The sequence below is a fragment of the Anopheles maculipalpis genome, chromosome 3RL, assembly GCF_943734695.1.
Source record: "Anopheles maculipalpis chromosome 3RL, idAnoMacuDA_375_x, whole genome shotgun sequence".
Lineage (NCBI taxonomy): Eukaryota > Metazoa > Arthropoda > Insecta > Diptera > Culicidae > Anopheles > Anopheles maculipalpis.
In genome coordinates, this window is record NC_064872.1 from 58,235,572 (window position 1) to 58,260,778 (window position 25,207).

The 25,207-nt window shown below is 40.1% G+C and overlaps 1 protein-coding gene across 2 annotated transcripts in view; it reads right to left on the reverse strand.

The window, feature by feature from the left end:
• LOC126561419 (uncharacterized) overlaps positions 1-25,207 on the reverse strand; it is a 48,621-nt gene that overhangs the window by 18,278 nt on the left and 5,136 nt on the right. For both annotated transcript variants that reach the window (XM_050217552.1, XM_050217553.1), the window contains exons 2-6: positions 20,534-20,670; positions 14,146-14,333; positions 13,537-13,991; positions 13,263-13,393; positions 8,404-8,580 (exon numbers count right to left, since the gene is read on the reverse strand). In XM_050217552.1, coding sequence (XP_050073509.1) covers positions 8,404-8,580; positions 13,263-13,393; positions 13,537-13,991; positions 14,146-14,333; positions 20,534-20,670 — 1,088 coding nt within the window. The remainder of the gene's footprint in view (positions 1-8,403; positions 8,581-13,262; positions 13,394-13,536; positions 13,992-14,145; positions 14,334-20,533; positions 20,671-25,207) is intronic.

Sequence of the window (25,207 nt, forward strand, 5' to 3'; positions counted from 1 at the left end):
AAACTCTATACTTGGGTGCACACTGAGCACAGGATATCGATTGTGCAAAAATGAATACCCATCAGCCCATCGAGAAAATACCAAACGGACAACTCCTTTCGCTTTCACTCTTCACCCACGGAACTACAGAAACAAGGTCGTTCCCGGGCATCCCAAGTTTGTGGAATATTTTAGCAAAAGCCGATTACGGGGCGTGAGACAGTTATGATATCATCGGGACCACCATCATTTGGTGCTGACATCGGCATTATCATCTTCAGCATCATCGTCCGCCTCGCAATAGCAAACAAATGCAAATGCAAAATTGCAATTTCCCTTAAAGATAGGGTATTGGTGCGTGGTGGTCCCTGGATGGTACGAAACAATTTCAAGGTCATTTGCAATTCATATTAGGAATGTGAGTCAAACATAATGGAGGATTGATGAGTTTATTTTATGGACACGGGCAGGGTTGCACATGGACAATTGTCTATTTAGAGACTTGACGGTTAGACAATGTTAAATATTAGCATCGTTTGATATTCTAAAAGTATTTGTGTCTTTTCAAAGAATCAAAAAGAAGGTTACAGTAGTGGTCAATGCAATAAGGATGATAATACAATAAGGATGGAAGAAACATTTTTTTTTTTTAATTATAGAGGCTTTGAGTGTCTGCGAATACATTTGCCTCTTTCACTTTTTTGCTAAAAAAAGGGTATTTTAAGCCATTAGATTGGACACCAAATTCATAGAACTTTGTGACTTCTTATACCATTGGAAGGTCAAATATTTTATTTGACCAGATTATTTTTTCCGACATATCTGAAACCTGCAGGGAATTCGTCTTAAATCGATAACTCTGTCACTGGTTTTGGGGTTGATTGTCTCCTCTTCTTGACGTAACGACCTTCCAGGTCGTTACAGTTACGTTACACCTTCTTACGTTACCTTCTAGGTACGTTACATGACAGCAAATCATTGTTGTTTGCTGATGTTATCAGAGGTTCTTAGTTTGTTGGTAAGGTTGTTTAGCTCTTTATCAAAATAAACTAATTTTCATTTAGAGGATATTTACTTATAAATGAAATTTTCCTCGGGGAGTAGTCTGTTGGTAGAGGCGACAGTGGCGCCGGTCTCCATACAGCAGTTGATAGCACGTAGTTGGATAGTCACAACCATCAGAACGATATGGCACTTTAACCATGGCCATGGTTTTCTGAACCTTAGTGATTAGTTGCTATACCACCTTAAATAAAAATAGTCTTCAATCGAGGCTTCGGCAAAAAAAATTTACTGGTGCTGAATTCATCTGTAAGTCCTTGCGATTCATGAAGCGTTCACTGGATGTTAAAATATTCTTTATAAGCACTGTTAGCTGCTCATTTTGTGTATGGGTCGAAGGGACGATTTATTCTTTGAAATGGATGATCAGTTTTGTAAAATAATGTTCATCTTGTCAAGAATTTTTACCACCGTTTAAACTTTAAACGAATGCCAGACCAGACAGAGTCAATGATAAATCCGTCAAATGGCATTGGCCTTTACATCAAGAACTTATACAATTTGGGAATCAGAAGGATCCAATGATAAGCCTTATAGTTTAAACAAAATCATCACATCCATACAGCAGAATTGGGGATCAAATCTCACCCATATCGTTCTGATGGTTGTGACTATCCAACTACGTGCTATCAACTAGTCTACTTAGCATTTCGATAGCCAGCGTGGCCTAGAAACTCGTTAAGATAAGAATGAACCTCATTGTTCAATATAGGGAGGGTGGCATTCTTTGTATCTCTTAGGAAATAAAACTCCTATATGGAACCACCATTTTAATGTCCATAATTGAACAAAGCTATCTGGTAATCTAGTTCATGAAAGCTGTTAATACATGCCTGTTGACAATACGGCGGAAGCGGTCATACTTAAAAATAAATAAAAAATAAATTAATTGAACAAAAATATCTTAAGCGTCATCAAGGAAAATTAAACTTTTAATTTCGGAATGCTTGCCAGTGGAGTAAGATTCAATTATCTTACTACTCATAGATATTAAAAAGTCCTCTTTACATAACAATCTGAATTATTTTGTGCTAACTGCACATTGAACCTCTAGTACAAGAGCTTACAAATTCAGCAACTTTTCCTGCTTCAAAATTCATCAGCATAACCATTCCTGTCCGTTCTCGTAAAATGTCCGCCAGCCCAACATCATTGTGTTAATATCGGATCGTCCAATTCATGGATCATTTCATAAAATATGCAAAATCCCCAAATGGCCCGAACCGACTCAATACACCGTGCCACCATGTCTGGTTAGTTTTCAAAAACAGGTTAAGTTGCGGCATGTTATAAATCCACAACTCCACACCCTTACCCGCACCATCTAAATGCAACCTGCATGATTTAGAACGCATCATCGAGCGTGTGACGTGTCGGAACTATGATTTGCATGTTTCTAGTCATTGGCCTCAATTTCCCGCGCACACTAGTGGCCGATGTCCGTTCTGACCCAGATCAATACCAAGCTTCAAACGTCTGTTTGCAGCGAAAGGGCCAGAAAGGTTTCACGTTAGTTCGAACTATGGCTGCTCGCGTTTTTTGCGCGAACTGTTCACTCACGTGCTCTCTACTTCTCTTTTTCTTTTGTGCGTTGTTGAAGTGGTGGAAAGCGCTAGGATGGAAATCTGTCAGAAGGATTGCATTAGCGGCGGGTCGGGTATCGCAATTTGCGAGACACACCGGCACCACAGCAATGCGCTAGACACTGCGTAAAAATGCATCGCATTGCAATGCATCGCACCCGACCGAACGCAACGCCGCGATCGATCACGCGTGACTCCAGCATTGATGTGTTGTACCCGTGGGAAACTGGTTGAGTATCAGCGTGTTCGAACTGAAAGCTGCTGACAGACATTTCGCCAAACTAGTCCGAACGATTGCGCTTGTGTGTTTTAGCATAATTTATCGATTAGAAATAGGTACTTATAGAAAAAGGGGATGACAAAATGAATTATCATTTTACAAATTACTTTGTTTCTCATAAAAGTTCTGGTGCTTCTTTATCGATTAGGATAAATTTTTAATAGTTATTTCAGTGATCTGTAATCAACGAATCCAGCGACAGGCAAGCTCGAAGTCTTATTGAATTTCCACAAGGAGCAGGACATTAAATAAGGACAAAAAGCAATAGAATGAAAGTACTGATAAGGCTTCGATGTATCATCAATGAAAGAAGTTTTAGACATTAACTGTTAAACATACGAAGATATTCAGGCTAAAATTGGTGCTTTATTATAAAAAATCGTAATTGAATTTCTCAATGTGCACACCAGTTTAAAAGTACCGAATTTAGAATAATAGTTTAAGTAAAAAAAAAAAAAAATCAAGAGCCACGTTTATGACGACGAATTGACTTGACTTTTTCATTGTTGAGACGTATTAAATAAACGAAAATCTCACTCAACACAATCCATACCGAAAAAAACTCGGCTATCGATTGTCCTCATCGAAAGCCAATAATGAAGGCATCTTTTCTCGCTGGGTGGTTAATCAATAGCGGCTTTAGCAGTCTTGTTTAGCTTCGTTCGATTCCCGTTCTCAAAGCATCAAGTCCTTCGACTCATGCGGTTTTGTATCGTGCACCCGGAACAGTCCAAATAAAGAAGCATCTCCGCTAACACAAAGCACTAATGGTTCGTGTGAAGGATAATGGTGAAAATAGCCTGGCCAAGTGGAGAAAGACGAGCCAGGATATCGCCTATCGGTTTCCTGCTATCCATCGTAGACCACTGATACAGGAAATCATCTCATCACATACAGACGCACACATATGAGCAACGATCAGAAAGCACTGCCATGTTGCTGACGCTTCTAACTCCTTAATTTAGGCGATACACCCACCAAAAAGGAGCAGAGTATTTGAAATAAAGCCTAAATGAAGAGGAGGCAACGTCGTAAAGCAGGCCCACCGGAAGTGGAAGCAACTATGCTTGATTAATGAGCTCTGTTCGGTTTGGCACGATACGTGGCGGGGAGTTGTGATGTGTGTATGGAGTACGATGTAGAGGATTAAGGTTTTTCGTTGTGGCATGAAGAATCTTATTTTTAAGAAAATAGCCAAAGCGCAGTCAATTTGATTTTTTTTTTTTTTTTTTTTATTCATAAGGGACGGCCAGGCCGTATTGCTCAATTTGATTTTTGGTTTGATAAGAATGTTGGAGAGATGAATCGAAATTGCTTAAATATCCTCATGTGAATTTTTAGATTTAATAAGATTTAATAAGATGTGAATTTTGAAAGATAAGGAATGAATTATTCAAGCTTTAAACTAATTTGTCACCGGGGGCGGCCCGGTGGTATAGGCGACAGCGGCACCGGTCTTCAAACGACAAGACCGAGGTCCAAATCTCATCCGGACCGTCCCCCCGTAGTGAGGACTGACTAACCAACTACGTGGTATCTCTGCAGTCTAGAAAGCCGTTTTGATGGCCGGCATGAGAGGTAATTAAGCCAAGAAGAAGAAGAAACCAATTTGTAAATGTAACTTTACCAATGGTGAAACCAATATAAATGTTTGAAAAAAATTGAAGCTTTTCAGGTACGATCCTTTCTGACTTTCAACTCGACTTAAGCAAAACTCACATTCAGTTTTGCTTGAGTTTGAGTTTGATTTTCGGAACTTTGGAGATGAGGATTTCTGCTTTGTTTGTTTAAAAAGTAGACTAACCTTGAGGTTAAAAACAAATAAAATTGCAAAAGTGTTCTTCTAGTATGTACAACCAGTAATTCCGTGGAGCGAAAAGACACTGCTCGGTTTCACAGAGTTCAGAAATTTTACTTTACTTTAAAAAGAACTTCATATCATATGTACTGAAAAGTCATATGAAATAAACTATAAAACTCTGCACTTTCTATGGTTCAATAAGTCATTCGTCAACTACCTGGCACTTTAACCATGGCCATGGTATTCTGAACCTTAGTGATTAGTTGCTATACCGCCTTAAATAAAAGTAGTCTTCAATAGAGGCTTCTGCAAAAAAAATCATTGACTGGTGCTGGATTCATCTGTAAGTCCCTGCAATTCATGAAGCGTCCACTGGATGTTAAAATATTGTTTATAAGGACTGTTAGCTGCCCATTTTGTGTATGGGTCGAAGGGACGATTTATTCTTTGCAATAGATGATCAGTTTTGTAAAATAATGTTCGTCTTGTCAAGAATTTTTACCACCGTTTAAACTTTTAACGAATGCTCCGACCAGACAGAGTCAATGATAAATCCGTCAAAATGGCATTGACCTTTACATCAAGAACTTATACAGTTTGGGAATTGGAAGAATCCAATGATAAGCCTTATAGTTTAAACAAAATCATCACCTCTAGAGCCTTGACTGTTTTGGGCATAGCTGTGAAAAATCAGCTGATAAGACTGTTGAATTTTTGTGTATGTACTTGAAAGTAATGTAACAGAAGATTACCGGTTTAGCTCCTTCCTGTTTCCAATTATTCAACTTGATAATATTAATTTTAATTTGCAATTTTTGTGTATGCCTTTCATAATTTTTTCAGTCCGTTTTCGTACCGTTTGCATGATTTTTGTTTGTTTTTTCAAGTGTTAAAGTAATCTTAATTGTTAAAGTACTCAAGAAATAGGACCTGACCGTCATTATGAAACAAAAAAAAAAGTTATAGTACTTTGTTAAATTATCGCCTTGCAACTTTTAACTAATTTTGCATCTAAAGGGTGTTTTTGTGTCTTTTTGATTTTCAATAATACCTTCTAAAGCATCCTCCCTTAAGCATTTGCTACAAATTATCGCTAAAATAGACCACTAACCTGTCCCTAAACATTATTATGGAGCAAAACAATACACTCATTCTTCATCCTTCCGGGGAGAACCCTTTTCTGCGCCGCGTCGAACCTTGACTACTCAGGAACCGGGATGGGGTGAATGTATTTGCTTTATTTACGTAGACCCTTCGGCCGTTCCGGGAATGCAAAAGTACATTCCCGTTTCACCTTTCCTTTTTTGTGTTGTTGTTTTGTTTTGTTTTTTTGCTGCGCATCCACTGGAGCATTTTGTTTTTCATATTCATCTCATTAATGGGGTTGACATGGTTGTAAAATGGAAGGTAAGAAATATCGAAAAACAATTCACCGGAAATGGTGCAAGAATCAGGCGAAAAAGCACGCACCTGGATAAGGGAAATGAAAACAAAACCTAATGGTGTTAGGGAAAATGTAAAACAATGGACTCGAGGAAAGGGAGTCGCCTTCGTTTGCTCTCGTAAATAGAAAAGAAGGAAGGAAAACCAAGGGGACCAAAATACACAGGAAACGAGTTTGCATAAACACATTTGCCGTTCAGGTGCCCGCGTACCAGGATGCATTATGCAGTTGCAACTATCAACGGTCCGATGTGTCTGCATTCTTCGAGCCATCCTGCGGGATTAGTGCGACAGGATGAAAATGCCATAATAGCACTCGATGACGATCCGGTGTGTTTGTGTCCGAGGCGGATACGATGCAAAGCAAAAATTGTATCCGTTTTGCAGCCAGCTGTACGCGGTGTGTGAGTGCTTGTGATGGGGTATCAATCGGTTTGTTTAGCCGGAGATCGGTCGCCACCGTTGTGCTATTTGCTGGCCGATTTTTTCACACCTCCGGAAAAGGGCATTGAAAATGGCACAGGATGAGACTTTTGTCCCAATGCCGATGGGACAAGTGTGGCATGAGCTTTCACGCTTCATATTGGTATTGCTTGCTAACGGATGGGAAAACATCATGCGTAATACATATGCACCACGATGAGCCAATTCTACCAAAGAGAAAATTGTGTTTGTGAGTCCATGGACAATGGGCCACAAAGAATAAATATGGGATTTTTTTTCATTTTTGCTTATTTTGTATTTTCAGTACATTTTATATGTCATATAAATACTCTTAAATTACTTCAAAAATATAAATCTTTACTCAACGACCATCTAGGTGACGTCGGCCATTAAATGGCTTACTAGACTCGCTGATGCCACGTAGATGGATAATCAGTTCTCACTATGAGGATTCAATCCGAATGGGATTTTAACCCCGGTGCAGCCATTAGAAATTGGTTTACTTCTAATGGCTTTCTAATAGCCGCAGTCGTATTTCCACTAGGTCACCCCCAGTTACTATATGAATACGTTTTAAACAAATTAGTATGTTTTAGAAGTTTTACACCAGAAGAAACTCTTCTTTTACTCATATTACTCTAACATAATTTTCTTTGAGTGTAATTGAGTGACGTAATTAAATGATTAATTTTCGCAATTCTTTAAGATAACTAGCTGCGCCAATGCTCGGTTAGCCCATTTTCTCACAGGTGCTAGTATTGCAAGCAAAAAGAGCGAGAATTACTGACTTAAATGCATATTGAGGTGGTAATAACATTGTATAAATGTTATCAAATAGTTGACAATACGAATAAGACGTACAATATTTATTCATAATTTAATTAAGTGTCTCAAAAACCGACTGGTAAACAAGCAAACGGAATATAAAATTCAAATGATCTACCAAAAGAACATCCAGATGGAGGCGCCTAGTACTTTTGTTCGTTACAAGCTAAGGCGGACTGGATGAGGAAATAAAATATTCTTGAGCTTTTTTAGTCACTTATCATCAAAAATGTTTCTAGTTCCTTCAAATATGTACACATCTAAGCCTAGCTTGTTACATAAAATTTCATCCCAGTCCTTGCCCATAGTGCGATCATGATGATTGGCCGCATCCTAACAACTACAGCACAACACGGTGAGAAAATGGAGCCAGCCACGTGCTACAGTGTGAATATTGTTCACCCGGCATAGCACATTGTGGTCAACAGCGTTGCTAGTGTCCGGTAGCACTGTCCAGTGTCATCCTAGAGCAATCCATTTCCGGCTCGAGGCACCGTGCGTGGGGATTGTTTGGTCCCTTTTTTCAATTTAGTCATATCCACTTTATTTTCGTTTTATCGATTCCCTTTGATAATATGTGGCTCTTGGGAAAGGGATTAGGAAAATGAGGTCACAGGAAAGAGGACCTAAAGAATGCATTCGAGTGGAGGAGAGGGAGCAAGTTTGGCTTGCGCTGTGTATCTGTACTTGAGTAGTGTGCGTGCTTGTGTGTGATGTGTGTTTGTGTGTGTATGTGCGCTTATGCAAATAGACGAACTGAAGAATGAAATGCGGAAAAGCGTTCCGTTCTCATCCGTTGGACGTATTTTTCCCGTGTTTCCTCCAATGCAGCCGTGTGTGTGTGTGTGTAAATGTGTGTGTTTCTGCGTCGCGAATGTGAGTTTGGTCTATACGGGTTCGATCAAATCGTTCACTACGTACTGTACTCTACGGAACGAGTGGTATGTCTCTTTTGTATCGGTTGCCTGGTGGGCTGTTCAACGTACCTGCACACTGTCACATTCGTTCCAGGTCTGGAGGCGAGGTTTGTGTTTTTCCTTCTCGTCTCCACCCCGGGCTGCGTTTGTAGCGGCACCGGCTGATGCTTCGGTCGATATCCAGACGAGGTTGCCCTTCGGTTGACTGATGACGATGAACGCATGCTTACCTGGTGGGACATCGTGCTGCAAAAGGGAAGGTGAACGGAAGCGGGGCGTTAATTAGTACTTTCGTATTATCGTTTAATTATTGTTGTTATGCGAATGTACACGCGTGTCACATGGATCAATTAGATATCTGAAGTTCTTCGTATCTTAATTTCAATCAAGAGTGTAGATAGAAAGCAATGTATTATGTGTAGTGTAGGTTTGCTAAATGAGCTTATTCGCGAAGCAATTTTCCAATCAAAGATCTCTACACAGTTTGCCATAATTTTCACGTTAAAATTTATTTGTAATCATTTGTATTATTAACATCGATAGCTCCATTTTAGGATTCTACGTTAAATGGAAAAAAGGTTGTTGTGAATATTTAGTCAGAACGGGAGAAGCTGATAATTATAAAAGGCATTGGGGCATCAATAAAGAACATACAATAAAACTTACGAAACATTGTAACGACAAATGGTGTATATAACCTAGCAGTAGTTCAATAATAAATGTTTGACTGGTATCTGCTCGTTCGAGACAAACCCCAAAAGAAGTGTTGGGGTTTGGACGTTCGCCGTCGAACAACGGAAGTAACTTCTCCTCTACGGAAGCAGGCGCATTTTACATTGCCCCAAAGAGTATCATTCGTTTGTAAGCATCAAGCTCCAATGGTAACCGATCGCTTTTGCTAACAACCATCGGATAAGCTTCTCCCCAACAAAAATAGTTGTATTCACGAGACTTCGATTCTCCTACAATAGTTCAACGGAAGCCAATTACCCCCTGCGGTATGGCTTGGTTTGGCTTGGTGGCTTTGCGTTAAGCAGGCAATTCTCACGTTAAAAATTCCATAACTGATTGTAATTCAACCTTTCTCAATAGAAACAAAAAGTCGTTTTTTGGATGCAGGTCGACGATCAATTGTGATCAATAAAAAAAAAAACATTTTAACCTTCATATTTAAGACAAGATTTTAGTTCAAAGGCGACTACACTCTTTGTTGCGTTTGTGAGATGTGTTGAGAGCATGAATTGGTTGTCCTCGTAAGCAGGAAAACGTAACAGGAAACAACCTTAAAAAATAAGCATTTTTTGTGGTGTCCTTTGGCGATGCTCACAGAAGATCAGAAACTGTGGCCGATGCTGTGATAAGTTTTTCACTACACTGTGAGAGTGACGTTACCACCTTCCATATAATAGGATGATTTATCGTTTGAGTGAGGATGACGAGGTGGAACTTTGCTGTAACTCAAAAGCTGACCCGAGCAAGCTTAAGTTATCTTTCGATAAATGTAAGCAACAACCGGAAAAAGGCACAGGTTTGTTAACTACACGATAATACTAATTTTATTTCAGGCTCAACCTGATGAGGAGAGCGACACGCGAATTAAAAATAATCCTGTCTTAACTTCTTGAGTTCTCTTCGCTTAATCCAGCAAAAAAAAAAAAAAATCCTCACGCATCTTGAGTTCACCTGACCAAACTCACTCTTTCTCTCCAGTTGTCAAATCTGTGACAACAATAGAATTGAACAAACAACATAGCACGATCATGCAGTACCATTACAATTAAGTAGGTATTGCAATTATGGTCAAGTAGATACCTTTCTTCTTCCTATTGTTGGATTGACGAGACTAGGGCCCCGTCTTTTCGGCTGCTAAATCACACCTTACTAGACTAATGATTAACGCGTGGTTGAATAAGAGAGAGAGCTAACTACAGTGGAACGATGCGAATGGAAATTGATTCTCGGTCCTTTTGTAACCAGCTGACGCCGTTGTCGTCTCGGCCACCGGTTCATCCTTCAACATATTGAAAATTGAACAGTAACAAATAAAAAATAGCCCTACATTTGTACTCATTGTGATAATTTTCATCATAAAAACTAATAAAACAACACTTCGGATCGCGCGATCCAGTGCGAACTGTAAAACCAACCTAAAGTTACACTAAAACTGTAAAAAAACAAACCTAAAGTTCCACTAAACACTGTAATGACCCTTTCAAAGTGACCGTCCATTAATCCATTGCCATGCATATTTAATTGAAGCAATGTCATCGTCATCTCTGGACCAGAGTGGAGGTGGACAGGTACGAAAGGTAGTGTAAGGATTATGAGATATTTTCCACCCGAAATGGGATTAGTTTTAATGCTTCCGTGTCTGGCCGTGTGCTTGTGGAAAGCCTACACGGCACAATCATTTTATTAGAACCATCAAATTGTCACTCGCCAATGGTTGTTGCTGGCATTGGGCGGAGAAAAAGCTCTAAATCAAATATCTCCTTGCTGTGGGAATAGCTGGGCACTGAGAGAATCACCTCCACCTACCATCACATCCAACAAGCGTATCGTATTCATAATCATCAGCATCGGATCATCAAACGGATTGGACCGCCTTTCACTGACACTGATCCATAATCCTGCCGATGTTATGAAGAACGTTGTGACATCACGTCCGAAAGGGACATCATGTCTCCTCCGTACATAAAAACTGTCCTTTCAATGGGTGGAAAGGGTGCGTACTAATAATGGTAAAATTTATATTTATCCATCTCGGCCTGTCTGCCAAATCCAATGATTAAGAGGGTTGAGGTCGCTCCCCTCTCTTTCTCTCATTCGCCGGCTTGTTCACTCAGTAGAAAGTGATGCCAGTCTCAGTTACTCTCCACGGGCTTCCCATCACTTGGCCGCAATGAGCCCCGGTGCAAAAGCGAGGTGGTTGAAACGACCCAGGCCCGGTGTTTGTTTGCCGCTAGTTTAATTAAATTTCATCTGCAATACGTTCTGCAAAATTCATCAGCGTTTATAAAATTCATTAAAAGTTCCACGGTGGCTTCTCGGTGCTGCTGCTGCTGCGATGTGCGATGGACCCTTGTCGACGTCGACGGTACACATCTGACCAGACACTTGCCAGAACACGGCGCTGTTCATCACCTCAAGAACCGACGGATTTCCTACACCGTACAAACGGTGGTGAAAGTGGTGGTTAGCCTGTTCACCGGTGTCAAGGGTTCCTCCGGGCGAAAGAGAGTGACTTTTAATGGTGCTTTAATTGCTAAGTAAAATATTGAACCCTAATCAGATGGTTGGGGAAGGTGCAGCCGCGGTACAGTGGAGGACATTTTCTTACGACAGACGGACAGATACCCACCTGACCGTCTGGAAGGTAAAGTGTTCCGGTACTGTCGCATCGTAAGGAAGCTAGATGAGAAGCACTATCTGCTCGGCGCTGGATCAAGACGATGAAGCCATTATGAAGATGGGTGGATTGGTGATGAGTTTCTCTAGTGGGGGCTTACCCTCACCACCCGCCGTTCCCTCATAAAAACAGTAAGTGGAGCAATGTGGTGAATGGTTTTCGTAAATTGCCTCAACAGGCGAAACGATTTAATCCCAATTAGTCGCCCGATGGTTCGTTTTGCTTCGTGTACTATGGCAACCCGGCCAACGGATTCGTATGTAAGGCAAAAGTACAACATTTATCCGTGTATAATGACGGCGGGAATATAAAATGAAGGCTAATCTCCGGCTGCAGAATGACAAACAAAAAACTCATAAAAGTATTCAACCAGCGCATCCACATCAAGCGTAAGATAAAAAAACAGGGGGGTTTTTCGAAGGAATCAGAAGCATTCATTTGCTCTGAAATAACGGAGAAGCTGGCAGCATTCATAACGTTTTCTTGCAAACTTCAAAGGAACGGGTCGGGAAAACTTTTGCCACGCAGCTGGTACGTTTAGCTTTATCTGTACTCTGTCAACCGAATCAGATAATTGAGTAATCAAAATTTCACGACAGACCTGAATCATTTGTGTATCGCAGGCAGGGGGTGATTTAGGAATTGATTTTAAACAAAGAGTGCGACAATTCTAGGAATTTATTTACGCTCTCGCGTTAATTATTATTGGGAAAAAACTAAGTGCTCCGAAGCACATTTCATTAAGCTTTTTGGATTGAGATAAGCCTGTTAATGTTCTTTCAGGCTGCAAAAATGGTTCGACTAACGGGAAACTGTGTTTAAAAAAAAACAATATTTTTTGTATTGTTTGAAAAAGTGGATGATTTTACAAAGTACTAGGCGTCTCCACTTTTTATAATTTTTTTTAAACAGAGCTCACTGACAGGCCAGGATCGCTACTGAGAAATTTTATCAGCTACAGCTGCATGTCAGATACAAATCTCATACGCAGGGATACAAACAATGTGGTGAACATTTTTGAAACTTATTCGAATTAGTTTTATAGCATAATCACAGAGATATGAATGTTTAAATATAATGCCAAATGTGCCTGAAATTTACTCTCTATTTCTCATTTTAGTTCGTTACTAGTGGTTAAGCATTTTTTTTCCTTTTTTGTGTTTCTGTTAGTGTTTTGTTCAAAAGTTAGAAGTTTAGAAAGCTTTAGTAGTAGAGTAATTAATAAATTTTTGACCATTTATTTTCGATATTGTATTCAAATAAATACACTGAAAAAGTAAGCTAACGGCACTGCTGGTAAAATTTTATCGACCTCGAAATTAAAGTTTTTTTTCGAACGATGTATGGAGGAAATTTATTATGTGAAAATTAATTTAGCAATTAAAACTTGGGTATTTTTAATTTTTTTCAACTCAAACCCCGTTTCGTGTATCGAATTTTGAAGGCATTTTTTAAATAATAATTCATTACACAGATGCTCTTTCCACCACCTGCTTTGTGAAGACTTTTAGAAACTCACCTGCCTAACGGCGAAATAGCACGTGAGATTCCGCGGGTAGATGCCGGGAAAGTTGGGTGACTGCAAACGGCATACCTTCTTGTCGCAGTTGGTGAATATTCGCGAGCAGAACGTACCCTGCATTAGATCGCCTGTGGGTACGGGGGAAAAAACACAAAAAAAGAGGAGTAAATATCAAAACAAAACGCGATGCAGAACCCACAAAACGCCAGACGGTGGTAATATTCCCGTGGGACGATTATGACGTCCCGCACGTCACGTCAAACCACTTTACCTAAATAGTACTGCGGTTCGGTGTAGTTAAGTTGCTTGCGGGGTGGTACACCTGACCCAAGCGGCATCCAGTCGGTCGACCCATTCATACGCCCAAACATTGAACCACCTCCGATCGAGGAGGGTCCACCACGTTGCATTCCACTGTTGCCGCGCGTCATATTGTCGTAGGTCGTTGGGTAGGGCAGATCGTTGGCACCGAGCGATATCATCCGATTGCGCTGTTGGCCCGACCCGACACCTAAACCGGTCTCCTGGTACGTCTGGTGCTCGGAGTGTGCGGTCGAGTTGGTAAAGTCCTCGATCAGTGGATAGTTCGGGATGTACGTGACATTCGTCCACGGTGGGATGTATTCGTGTCGGTGTCCACCGTACCGCACGACCGCACTGGCACGGGACAGCATTTTGTACTGTATCCGGAAGTCGAAGTTGTATCCGCTCTGGTCACGCGAAAGTCTGCGAAAAGTTCAAGAACATTGGGTTAACAGTTTGTAGTGCAACTTTTTGCACGGTACTGTCAACTGTCAGCTGGAGCAGCGAAGCGAAGGATTTAAACGCTTGTCTGTCAATGCTTACTACCCAAAGCGTTGAAACGAGTCGTTGCACTTACTTGAACAGTTTAATTGTCATGACGAGGGAATCGGTCTCGCTGTAGAAGATTGCTGGGCCCCATGTTGTGCCGCACCACATGCCACCGACATTGGCCCGTTTCGCTTCCGAAACCTGTAGATAACCGTCCGGGCAGCCATTTTCCGTGTACGACACAAACCGTCCGAGGGTGAAACTATCGAGCGTCACCTGTTGGGTGAAAGAAATATGGCGCTGGTTTTATGTTTGATTTTTAAAGTTGTGTAAAGTTTTTGACTGTAGAGCATAGCAAACCACCATGAAATTTAATATAAATTCGTATGCTATAAACTTGTTACAAAATCATGAAACTAATATACTACGAATACACGTACGATTAATGTACGACATTCCACTTGCATGTGGAACTGTATTCATAGACTCACAATCATCCACATACATGCGCTGATTATTAATTCGGTTCTATTGTTCGCTTGGCAGACGTAATTACGCAGACATTGGGAGTTGCTTTTCAACGTGTCAAACAAATGGTTGAGGTTAAGGTTTCGCTACGGAGTTACGGGTTAATAATGCTGGTTGTAGATCGTTTGTTGCAAGCACGTGTGACTATTTTCGTGCTGATGTATTCGCTGCAACATTTACACCAAACTTTTACCTCAACCAGCATCTTCTCCCTTGACCTCCCTTCTCCCTTCCTTCTTCAATTACTCTGGACAAGGGTGAAACACAATTCCTAAATAATGTATTAGAGTGTTTACGGTTAGCGTCAGTGGTAAAGGTGATGGAAAACGTTGCAATTCCTCTGCTTGAGTCACAACTAACCATACCGTACACGTACAGAGAGTGGAAGCTCGCGCTACGATGGCGTATAAACGCAACCACTCACCACGTGAGCACGTTCGAGGTTGCATTTAATCTGCAATTAACTTGCAGCGTGCTGGGTTGGAAAATTATCATTGGACGGTCTTGCTTTACGAATCCATCCACCCTGCGAAACTCCACCATCAACTCGAGACTAGGTCCAATCCAGCCGTTGGATTAGTGTGGTCTCTAGCACGAGCTCATGATTGGCGAACAGGTACAATTAGAAGTTGGGGCAAATGGCTATCGAAATTCTACCGCAGACTGGATTTCGTGTGAAACAGATCCAGTGTGCGCTCGCGTTACTAATCCGCCGGATGGATCAGGTGCTCAGGACGATGAACAGGTAAAGAGACTCGACACGGGTTCCGTACCGTGGGGTTTAATTATACATTCGCGTTACAAACAGTTCATTATGGGAATGATAAACGATGGCTAATTACGTTTGGTGCAGTAGGAGATGGAGGTAAGGGTCGAATTGTAGTTGGAGAAGAAAGAGAGAGAGAGAGAGAGAGAGAGAGAGAGAGAGAGAGAAGGGAAGAGAGCGGGCTGTATCAATTTCGATTTTGGATGCAAAGTAAGAAATATTATAATTGGAATTGGTGATAGTTAAACAACGGCGATCGGTTGATTGTTGGTCAGCTCGGTCTAGTGTGTTGAGTTATGTTGTGGGATTAAAAGCGCATGTAATTTGAGCTTCTGTGGTAGTCCAGGCCTATAAGGTTTTGACGTGCTATAAAAATCTATAGTTCATTTTTATCTCATCAAAGGCGAAGTTATTGGTTGTTGGTCAAGTTTTCGTTATTAGAACCAAATAATTTGTGGTAAAAAAATTAGTTCACATCATTGGTGTTCGTATGCTTCGTAGTTTCTCAAAAGTGCATTTAATAAAGTTTGGTTCTTTTTATTTTACAATATATTTTGTGCTAATTTTAAAAACATTCGGTAAGGTATGTTTGCCTTCAAATGCAAGCGAAGCCAATTAACAGAAATTTGTGAGATGTTCTCATTCATCAGGATTTATGTTTAAAAGAGGTTCAAAATATGTCTATGCTTAATCTATTCTATCTTTATATTTTTATAACAATTTTTTGTGTCTGCAGATTTTGCTTTTTAAGAAAACGTTTCTGGAATGATACAAAAATCATCAAATCACTGATTTGATTAGCAAAGTAGAGTGAGATACCGTTTAACTCACCTTAGGTAATCAACTAAAGTTTATTGTTTGAATGTGGTAAAAAGCAAAAGCTTCTTCTGCTCTTTTCTTCGATCCTGGCTTATTTTTTACTCTGGCTCGCACAATTTACATTAGTTTTTGGGTTTAAAATTAGAATCAGTTTATGATTGTATTGCCTGTACGGCAAACAGTTCTTATAATGAATTTTAAACAATAACAAAACCAAAAAAACCTGAGCTTTTTATTAATGCAAGACAATTATGAAGATTTAATTCGACCAGATGTCAAAGATAAATGGATTAAAATAAGCTTTTGAATAAATAGATAATGTTATTGCACACTATCTTCTGCAAAATTGTACAATATTCCTGGAGTTTTATGTGTTAGATGGTTCAGTTAAAGATTTATTGCTTTATTTTGAATTGTATTCAATGATTCATTCACCTAAATGTTTAATTTATCTTTATAGGTTTTTTCACCTGCTATTACAACGTGTCGATAGTTTTGATCGAAGACTATTGCTTTGTAGAAATATTTTGTAGTTGTAGATCTATTTAAGCATACATTTGCACATAAATACATAAATCAGAACTTTGTTATGCTTGCACTATCGAAGTGTAATGAAACGATTTCATCGATATTTTCATGTCCATAGCTACTTTCCTTCACCTTAAGCAAACAAGTTTATGTGAACGACAAACACCGGCTTGGTTCACAAAAAATAACCCCTTTCGCTATTCAATCCACTTGGCCCGGGCCGTACTGCTGTTGTCGTACAGCGGCAACATCGAGCTGATTGTGCCTGTATGTTGCCGTCTTGGGTAATCACAGACCACTACGGTCTGGTGCTTTGCGACGAAATGAAGCACGTGGCCCGCCCTGGGCATTTTCGTGTGTGGCCGTGCACGGCCGAAGGATCGTGTCCGGGGGTGGATACGGACACGCGTCTAAGCGTTATTAGTTTGGTTCGTGCGACATGCTCATAAATTAAGACAAAATAGGTTTAGTTTTATGTGCATTTCATCGAGCTCGCGGCCGTCGTTTGGTCGTTTCCCATTTTTCGGACGACGTTACGAAACGAAGGGTGGAGGTTTAGCCTTCGATTTTGACCCACTCCTGGTTTCTGGTGGTGTTTGGTGATTGGTTGCGGAGGTAGGTGGACATATTTTATGGTATCTTGCTGGTTGAATATGGAATGTATCGGGTGGGGGCCCGATACGATACGGACACGAGAAGCAAGCTTGCGACCGTCATCGACGGTTGTTATTGTGCTTGACCGATAAATCGATCTAATCTGTTGGCGTAACAGAAACACACAATCGGCTGGTGATATCGGTGGGACGGCGGGTGATAGAGCTGTTTTACAGGGAAGAAAGCAAGTGATTCGATGGGGGCAAAATTAATCGTATTAAGTAGCTGACATGACATAACACGGATTCAAACGCATGGTTGCCATCTTCCTGGGGAAGCTATTTCAAATCAAAGCCATTGAAATGCTTTTTCTGCTGGTAAATGTCACAGTATAGAAACACATGATGTCTATTTATAAACTCTATAAGGTCAATGTGTTAATTACGAGATAGTTTAATACGGGAAGAGATTGAACAGTGTTAAACTGTGTCTTGCTTAAAGTTTTTTTTCGTCAATCCGACTGCAACTACTATGATTCAACTTACACCAAACTAAACCGTCCTTTAGGTGACATTTGGCTTATTCTATTTTTTCCAGGTCACTGGCACGATTGACCGGAATGTCATGTAACACGTAGGGTTCTGGGTTTTAGGAGAATGGTAAAATCGAAAATCAATACACGTATTAAGGTGTCTTCAATTCGGAGAATAATCTGTCCTGCTATCTGGCTTGGGAAAGTAAACAGCATTAGAGAAAAAAAAAAAAAATAGGCAGAGAAGTGCGAAAGGGCATTTCTTTGTTGAAAGGTAATCTTTTCATGAAGCAAAAAGAAAATCGTCTATGCCTCGGTGTGTGAAAAGCGTTCTATAACAGTGTGTGTTTGTGAGAATGTTTTCTTCTCTCGTTTTGCCATTTTGGGAGCTAAAATTGTGTTTGGCTACAAAGATTGGTACAAATCGGATCTGTTTGGCGTGCTATTATGATTCTGCCTGAGTTTGTCTGCCGCTCTGTCTAGCTGTTTGCGTTTGTCAGTTCGTTCAGTAAGAAGGAGCAGAGGATATGGGCTTTTTGATAGTGATCCTTATCGTTTACTGTAGATGAGAACAACGTGAAGTGACATTGGATGATAGGTTTTAAGTTTTTTTTTTTTTGCAGTAGTAATGATTCGTTTACTGCTTTGTGTGTTTGCTTTAATTTCGATTATATGGGATCTCAGTTTCATTTCTAAAATAAATATTCGGATCTATTATTTTCATGAAAAATTAAAACTGAAGGAAAGTAAAGGATCTATGTATAAATACTATCAATTGTACTTGTCGCTTTGTTCTGCTGTGAGATATGTCAATCAGCATTTTGAAATACTGGGAACATCCATAAAAAACTACAAACCACCAGGCGTCCCCATTACAAAAGCTTCCACAGCATAAAGCACCATGCGCCTCCATCCAACTTTCAACGAATGTAACTCGTTTCCAATGCTTCCGGTAGGATTAATTTTGAACCTACATCAAATTGAACGTGTATAACGTTACATCGATGAACAGGAAAGGAAGATGATGGAGGGATTTTTTTTTTGTTTCACTCTTCCTATTACTAGCTTTGTTCGAAGTTTTATCATTTGATCAAACATTGTCCTCCATCCGTGTGTGATAGTTGATGAGCAAACGCGGTAAAAGGCACGCTCGCATTCCTGGATAAATGATTTAGTATGCATGAAAAGATCAACCGTTCGAACGTGTGCTCTTTTTGCTGTCCGTGGATAAAAAGGGTGCTGCCCTGGTTGTGTGCAAATGATGGCAGGGAAAGGGTTAATCATTTTCGAATCAGCACACTCGCTTTTGTTCGTGGGTTGCAAATTTCGGTTGCAAACATATTGCTCGCAAGGTAGCGGAAAGTGGAATTAAATTTCATTGAAACGTATGCAAAAAAAAAAAAAAACTTCTGACACTATGTGTGAACGATCGGCGGATCAAGTTTAATTAAATTTTGATGAAACATCAAAAAGCTTTCAGTGGATCGATTAAATTTCATCTTTGTTGCATAAATGGAGTTTGGGTGTGGTGGCCGGAGCGGTAGAAGCACCAGTTTTTACACGGCAGGTATCGAATCCCATTCGGACCGTCTCGCGTATACAAGACTGACTATTCTGCTATCGGGCAAAATAAGTCAAGGAAAGGCAGTAACAGTGTTTGGGTAGGGAACATATTTTTACTCCCAGTTCCGTTCCGTGATGCTCTACCAAAAAACGGACTTTAGAATCGAGCTTTTTCTTCCCAGAGCGTGATAAAACGGGTTGTCATATGGAATTGGAAACAAAAACCCGATAGTCCGACGCGATCACTCGCCTTTTTGTGGTGTTATGACATTATTTTCACGATTTATGATCATTTCTCCATTCCCCGAAGGGAATGCAACGTTCCGGCAGTGTGTGTGTGTGTACTGTGTTGTGTAGTTGTGCCGCCTTTTTCCCCTACCCTGTTCAACCCTGTCACGGATGATAAATTTGATGTATTTGCATGCGGGCAAAATTGAAATTGAAATTCAAAGCTAAAGCGCGAGCGATGAGAGAAATCAACAAAACAAACGCACCCTTGGGGTATGAATGCTATGATCCATGGCCGTAAAAAAACTGTTGCTGTTAAATCGTGTTTTTAACTGGAATGGTTTCGAATGGGAAAATAAAACCAATGCGCACAATCAGTTCGCCTTTGGGCAGGTGTACAAACAGTTGCAACCTGCATCCGTTCGGACAAAAGCAGTTGTGCTTTTTGGTTTAATGTTACCTTTTTTCTTAACGCCATTGGAATGAAACACGCTTTCCAGCGTGATAAAATGTGTGTATGCAAAACTTTGAACAAAATTGTGGGAAAAGTCAAAGCAGCAAAGGGCTTGATTGATTGATTGATTCACACATTGATGACAGGGCTGGGTAGGCGTTTTGCGTGCAATGTGCGCGCCGACCACATTGACACGTGTCAACGCCTTTTTCCGGTGGTTTAAGGGTTGCTTTTGATCCATTTTGAAAATGAAGCCGGTAAGCGGGCGTGTGAGAAAAATGATTTTCAAAAGTGTTTCCTGATGCGGAACAATCTCGATCGACGCTCGAGCTACGACGATGCTGATCGCACCTCATATATGAGAGAGATGATGTTACTTCTATGGTTGTTGAAGTTTGTGGACGAATAAAGCAAAGGGAAAAAAAACCACAAGGACATTCAAACAATGGTCGTCCGTTACGTACCTGAACGATGTCACCGTAGTTGCCTCCGGCAGCAGTGAACGTCAGGATGCATACGTAAGGTATCCGGTCTTCCTTCGGTCGGTGCAGCTCCAGATTGTACGTCAGTCCAATGTTGCCGTAGTACGTACGGTTGCATCCTGGGGAGCGAGAAGAGCGAAAAACAACAAAAAAATGAGTATAAATAGGAAAAAAATGGGTTAAACGAATTCTTTCGCAAGTAACTATCCACCCTAGTCCTGGTAGAAGCAGAGCATTCCAAAACAAATAATTGAGAATCAGCCAAAGTGACCATACATCCGACCGGGTTGTTGCTGCTGTTATGTCCTTGCACAGGTTATAATTCACCCACTTTCGGTTCGGAACCACTTGCAGAAGAAAGCGAAAGACAAGTGGGAAGGTTTTGATTGACTTTCAGCTGCAACGTGGCCATCGTTTCACGGCAGACCGGAGGACCACATTCGCCACCCACGTGGCCAAGTGGGAATGGTTTGTCTTCTGGAGTGCAACTGTTGAGCTAGCTCGATCGTTTGGGCTAGATTGGAGTGGAAGTGGATTGCATTCGGTGAGTGGACTTGAATCAATTACTTCGTGCAGGGGTGCGAGGGAAGCGAGAATGAATGGTATTTATGTATGCAGAATGATGGGAAATAGTAGGTACTTCCACCGGCATGATGTATCTCGTACGATTGGGTGTATTGAAACGTATAGGAAAATCATTGTTGGAAGTAATGGTGAGAGTAAATGGTGCTTAAGTGATGGTTGAATGTGTTTTGCAGTAAAGTGGGCACAACTTTGGTCTGGAGGTTTGGTTTTGTTCATTACATTCGCGTTATTGTTTTGTATGAGGTTGCTCACAAAAAAGTTAATATTTCAATTTCGTTTCAGAAAGATATAATTTGTGCGTAGAAATGAAAGTCTATTCAGTGCGTTGATTGTACAGATAGACTGACAGATCCTTCTTTCTGGTATGGTGCGGGTTTGAATGTTATTTATAATTAATAATGAACGGGTTTGAATGTGATTGATAAAGTTTTTTTTGGCAAACAAGAATCTTAAGCTGTCTAGCAAATTGAAACTTATATTTGAATATTAGACACTAATTTGAATTAGACAATATTTCAAAAGCAAATAGAAATAGTTTTAAAATTCTTAGAGCTTTGCTTTATTCCAGTATCATTTCCCGACAGCTAAAGCACACCAATTATCTTTCCAAATGAAGTTTTTTTTGCAAAACGTTAAACCTGTGCTTTTAATTAACTAACAAAGGCCCAAAAACTCTATACTATCCTATAGCCGTTTTTGTCTATAAATAATAAAGAGTTTAGGATGGTTGAACTTAAAAAAATGGAAGTTTATTGTTTTACTCCGTTGCACTACTTAATCCGCACGTTCTAAATATAGTAAAAACCGAAAACTGACTGACTTCTTTCCTTTCTTGCCCTGTCGTATTACTTGATTATGTATCTACTCACTCAGCTTTATCGGGAAGATAGTGGAATGAGTAGCGCGTGTTAGTGACTCTGTGGAGAAGGTGGTGTGATTTGATCAGGCATCGTAGAATGCTGAGTTGGCCTGGTCAATAATTTGGTTGCTGAGTGCATAACTATTTACTGTCTGTTCCCTACTTCGTTGAAATTACACAGAATTCGAATGGATCTCATTCGAAATAGATTGAATAAGGACTTCTTACAAAAGTTCCCAAAAAACTTGGTTCCTGCTGAGGTCAGTGCTGAGAGGAGTAGCCTAAGATTCGTTGGAAAAATAGTTAATGGAAATATTTTATTTTTAAATCGAAAAACACCAATTGTGCCCAACTGGGGCGGCTCGGTTGTGTAGGCGACATTTGCGCCGGTCTTCAAACGGCAAGACCGAGGTTCAAATCTCATTCGGAACGTCCTCCCGTAGTGAGGATTGACTTACCCCACTGCGTGGTATTCATAAGACGGTCAGGTCATTCCTACGTAAAAAATAAATAAAATAAAATAAAAAAAAGTGTGCCCAACTTTCAGGCGAATGCTTTGATCCCTCATATGGATTTTATCCTAGTTTCACAACGATAAAGTAGTCATATGACTGTCCGTTAACAATTTCTAATCATTTTTGCTATACTACACAATCTCCAACATTTAGAATGGCTGCTCCTTTTAAATGTATTTGTCGTTGCTCAGAAGGGAGAAGATATTATAAAACTCATAAACAGAACATAAACAGAAGATATTATAAGCCTCACTATATTTTTCCATTTTATTATTCAGAGATAACATTCATAGAACGATTTGGTTTTTTGTTGGAAACACCTTGAATTTTTTGTAGAAATTATTCCTCTCTTTTGCTCTACTTTCTGACGCATTTTACGCACGACAAGGCGTTGGAACCGTACAAAGTATCTAAAAGTTTTTAAAAGCAATTCGTGGACTATGTCAACTAAAGCAGTCTCACATAAAATGATAACACTGTGATGTGTTGTTTATAGTCACAGATAATAAATGTGATGTTAAAGACAATTGATCGAGAGCTAAAACACAACGTATTCATAGCGGTAGTAAAAATATAAATTTGAGTTCAGTTTTCTTCATTCAATTTGCAAATACTTTTAAAGTATAAGTTCATTGACATTGAATGCAACCCTCCATTGATTGTTTTATTCATTGAAATCATATCTAAAACATCAACCAATGGTTTGAACATATTGTGTTCCATAAGTCATCATAGTAAAAGTTTATTTGTACTCGTTTAAAGAGATTTGTAGCTCTTTTGTTTGCTTTAAATTGTGTATGTAACAAGTTGGCTGATAAGTCCCCGGTCTGACACATAGAATGCGCCGCTAGTATTAAATGCATATTATTTTTATATAGCACCAACCTTCAAATGATTCGTGTCAAAATTTGACGTCTGTATGTCATTTAGTTTGTGAGACAGAGCGTCTTTTGTCAAGCAACTTTTGGTTGCTTGACGAACGAAAAAAGAACGAAGAAGAAAAAAGTGTTGTTCCACCAAGACAACGCACCGTGCCACAAGTCATTGAGAACGATGGCAAAAATTCATGAATTGGGCTTCGAATTGCTTCCCCACCCACCGTATTCTCCAGATCTGGCCCCCAGCGACTTTTTCTTGTTCTCAGACCTCAAAAGGATGCTCGCAGGGAAAAAATTGGCTGCAATGAAGAGGTGATCGCCGAAACTGAGGCCTATTTTGAGGCAAAACCGAAGGAGTACTACCAAAATGGTATCAAAAAATTGGAAGGTCGTTATAATCGTTGTATCGCTCTTGAAGGGAACTATGTTGAATAATAAAACGAATTTTGACCAACAAAATGTGTTTTTCTTTGTTAGACCGGGGACTTATCAGCCAACCTGTTATGTAGAGGAAAGATTGCGGTCAACCACTCAAGGAACTTCTTGGCAGGGAGCCGCTTCATCCACACGACGTGGTAGATGTACGGAATGCGCGAAAAAAAGGCGATTCTAAGTAGTGTAAATTACTTATTTATTTATTAACTTTTTTTGCATGCCACACGGATTTAAAAAAAAATTTTATCCAAAGAATTGAAGAGGAAAGAGGAAACATACAGACAGGACATGAAGATATAGGGATTCAAATAAATAATAAAATAATCAAATAAATAATAATGATCATCAAAGGACATAAGCGCTCATATGAAACAGTCATTTTGGTCATGGCGTGTACTACTACGAGATAAGGAGAGAAGGTCTGTCTCGAAGGCGACGGGAGGGAGCATACAATGGAATCAAGGACAAAAAAAAGTATTAGTTTAGCATTTGTGATTACGAAACTGTCATAAAAAAAGTGGAAAATAATGATAACAATAATCCGTACCACTGCAGTAAAAGCAATGTATAAGTTTTCCCCGTATAAACTTTAAAGTAATTTTTCATTTGTTATGTATTCGAATTTCTGTTTTTCCGGCTCACATTCTTCGTTGTTTTATTGCAACAATATTCCTCCGTTGTTAATAAGCCAATGCTTCACCCCGTACGCTCTATCTTGCTCACCATTTTAATTCAACACACACACTTTGCTTTATCACTGGTAGAAGCCTTGTTCTCTTTCATTGCACCTGCTGCTGATCACGGAAAACCACACGACAGTTTGTGCAGTTGTGCTACTCTGCACACACTCGCTGCTACAAGAACATAAAAAAGGGGAGAAACCCTTCACTACTTCAACGCTTATCGGCGAGCATGGTTGGACGTGAAAACAAGCGAAAAGAAAAAAAAACCCTCACAGTGACTTTGTAGCTGGGCATGCACTTCTTCTTTCTGGCCCGTCACAAATTTGCTCGTGTTGCTGGTGCCTTCCAACCAATCACATCACTGCTTCCTGCAACTCGTCATCATCGACGTCATCGTTCATCCGCTGGATAAGCGATGTCCTATCCGCGATGCCATCCACATTACACAACAGCCCACACACCACTATCAACTTCCAGTTTTTGTCTGTCAGCCTATTTCGAAAGCGTTCCGTACTATCACTGCAGTGTGGCACCGGTGACGGTATCAGAGTGGAGCAAAAAAAAAAAAAAAAAAAAAAAAATGGCGCTTCAAGTTCTACGAACAAAAAAGTGCACCGGAATGCAGTTGTCGAGTTTAATAGTTTTTTATTCCGTCTTCTTCTCCTGCCATGCTCTAGCATGGTAGGCATTATGCATACACG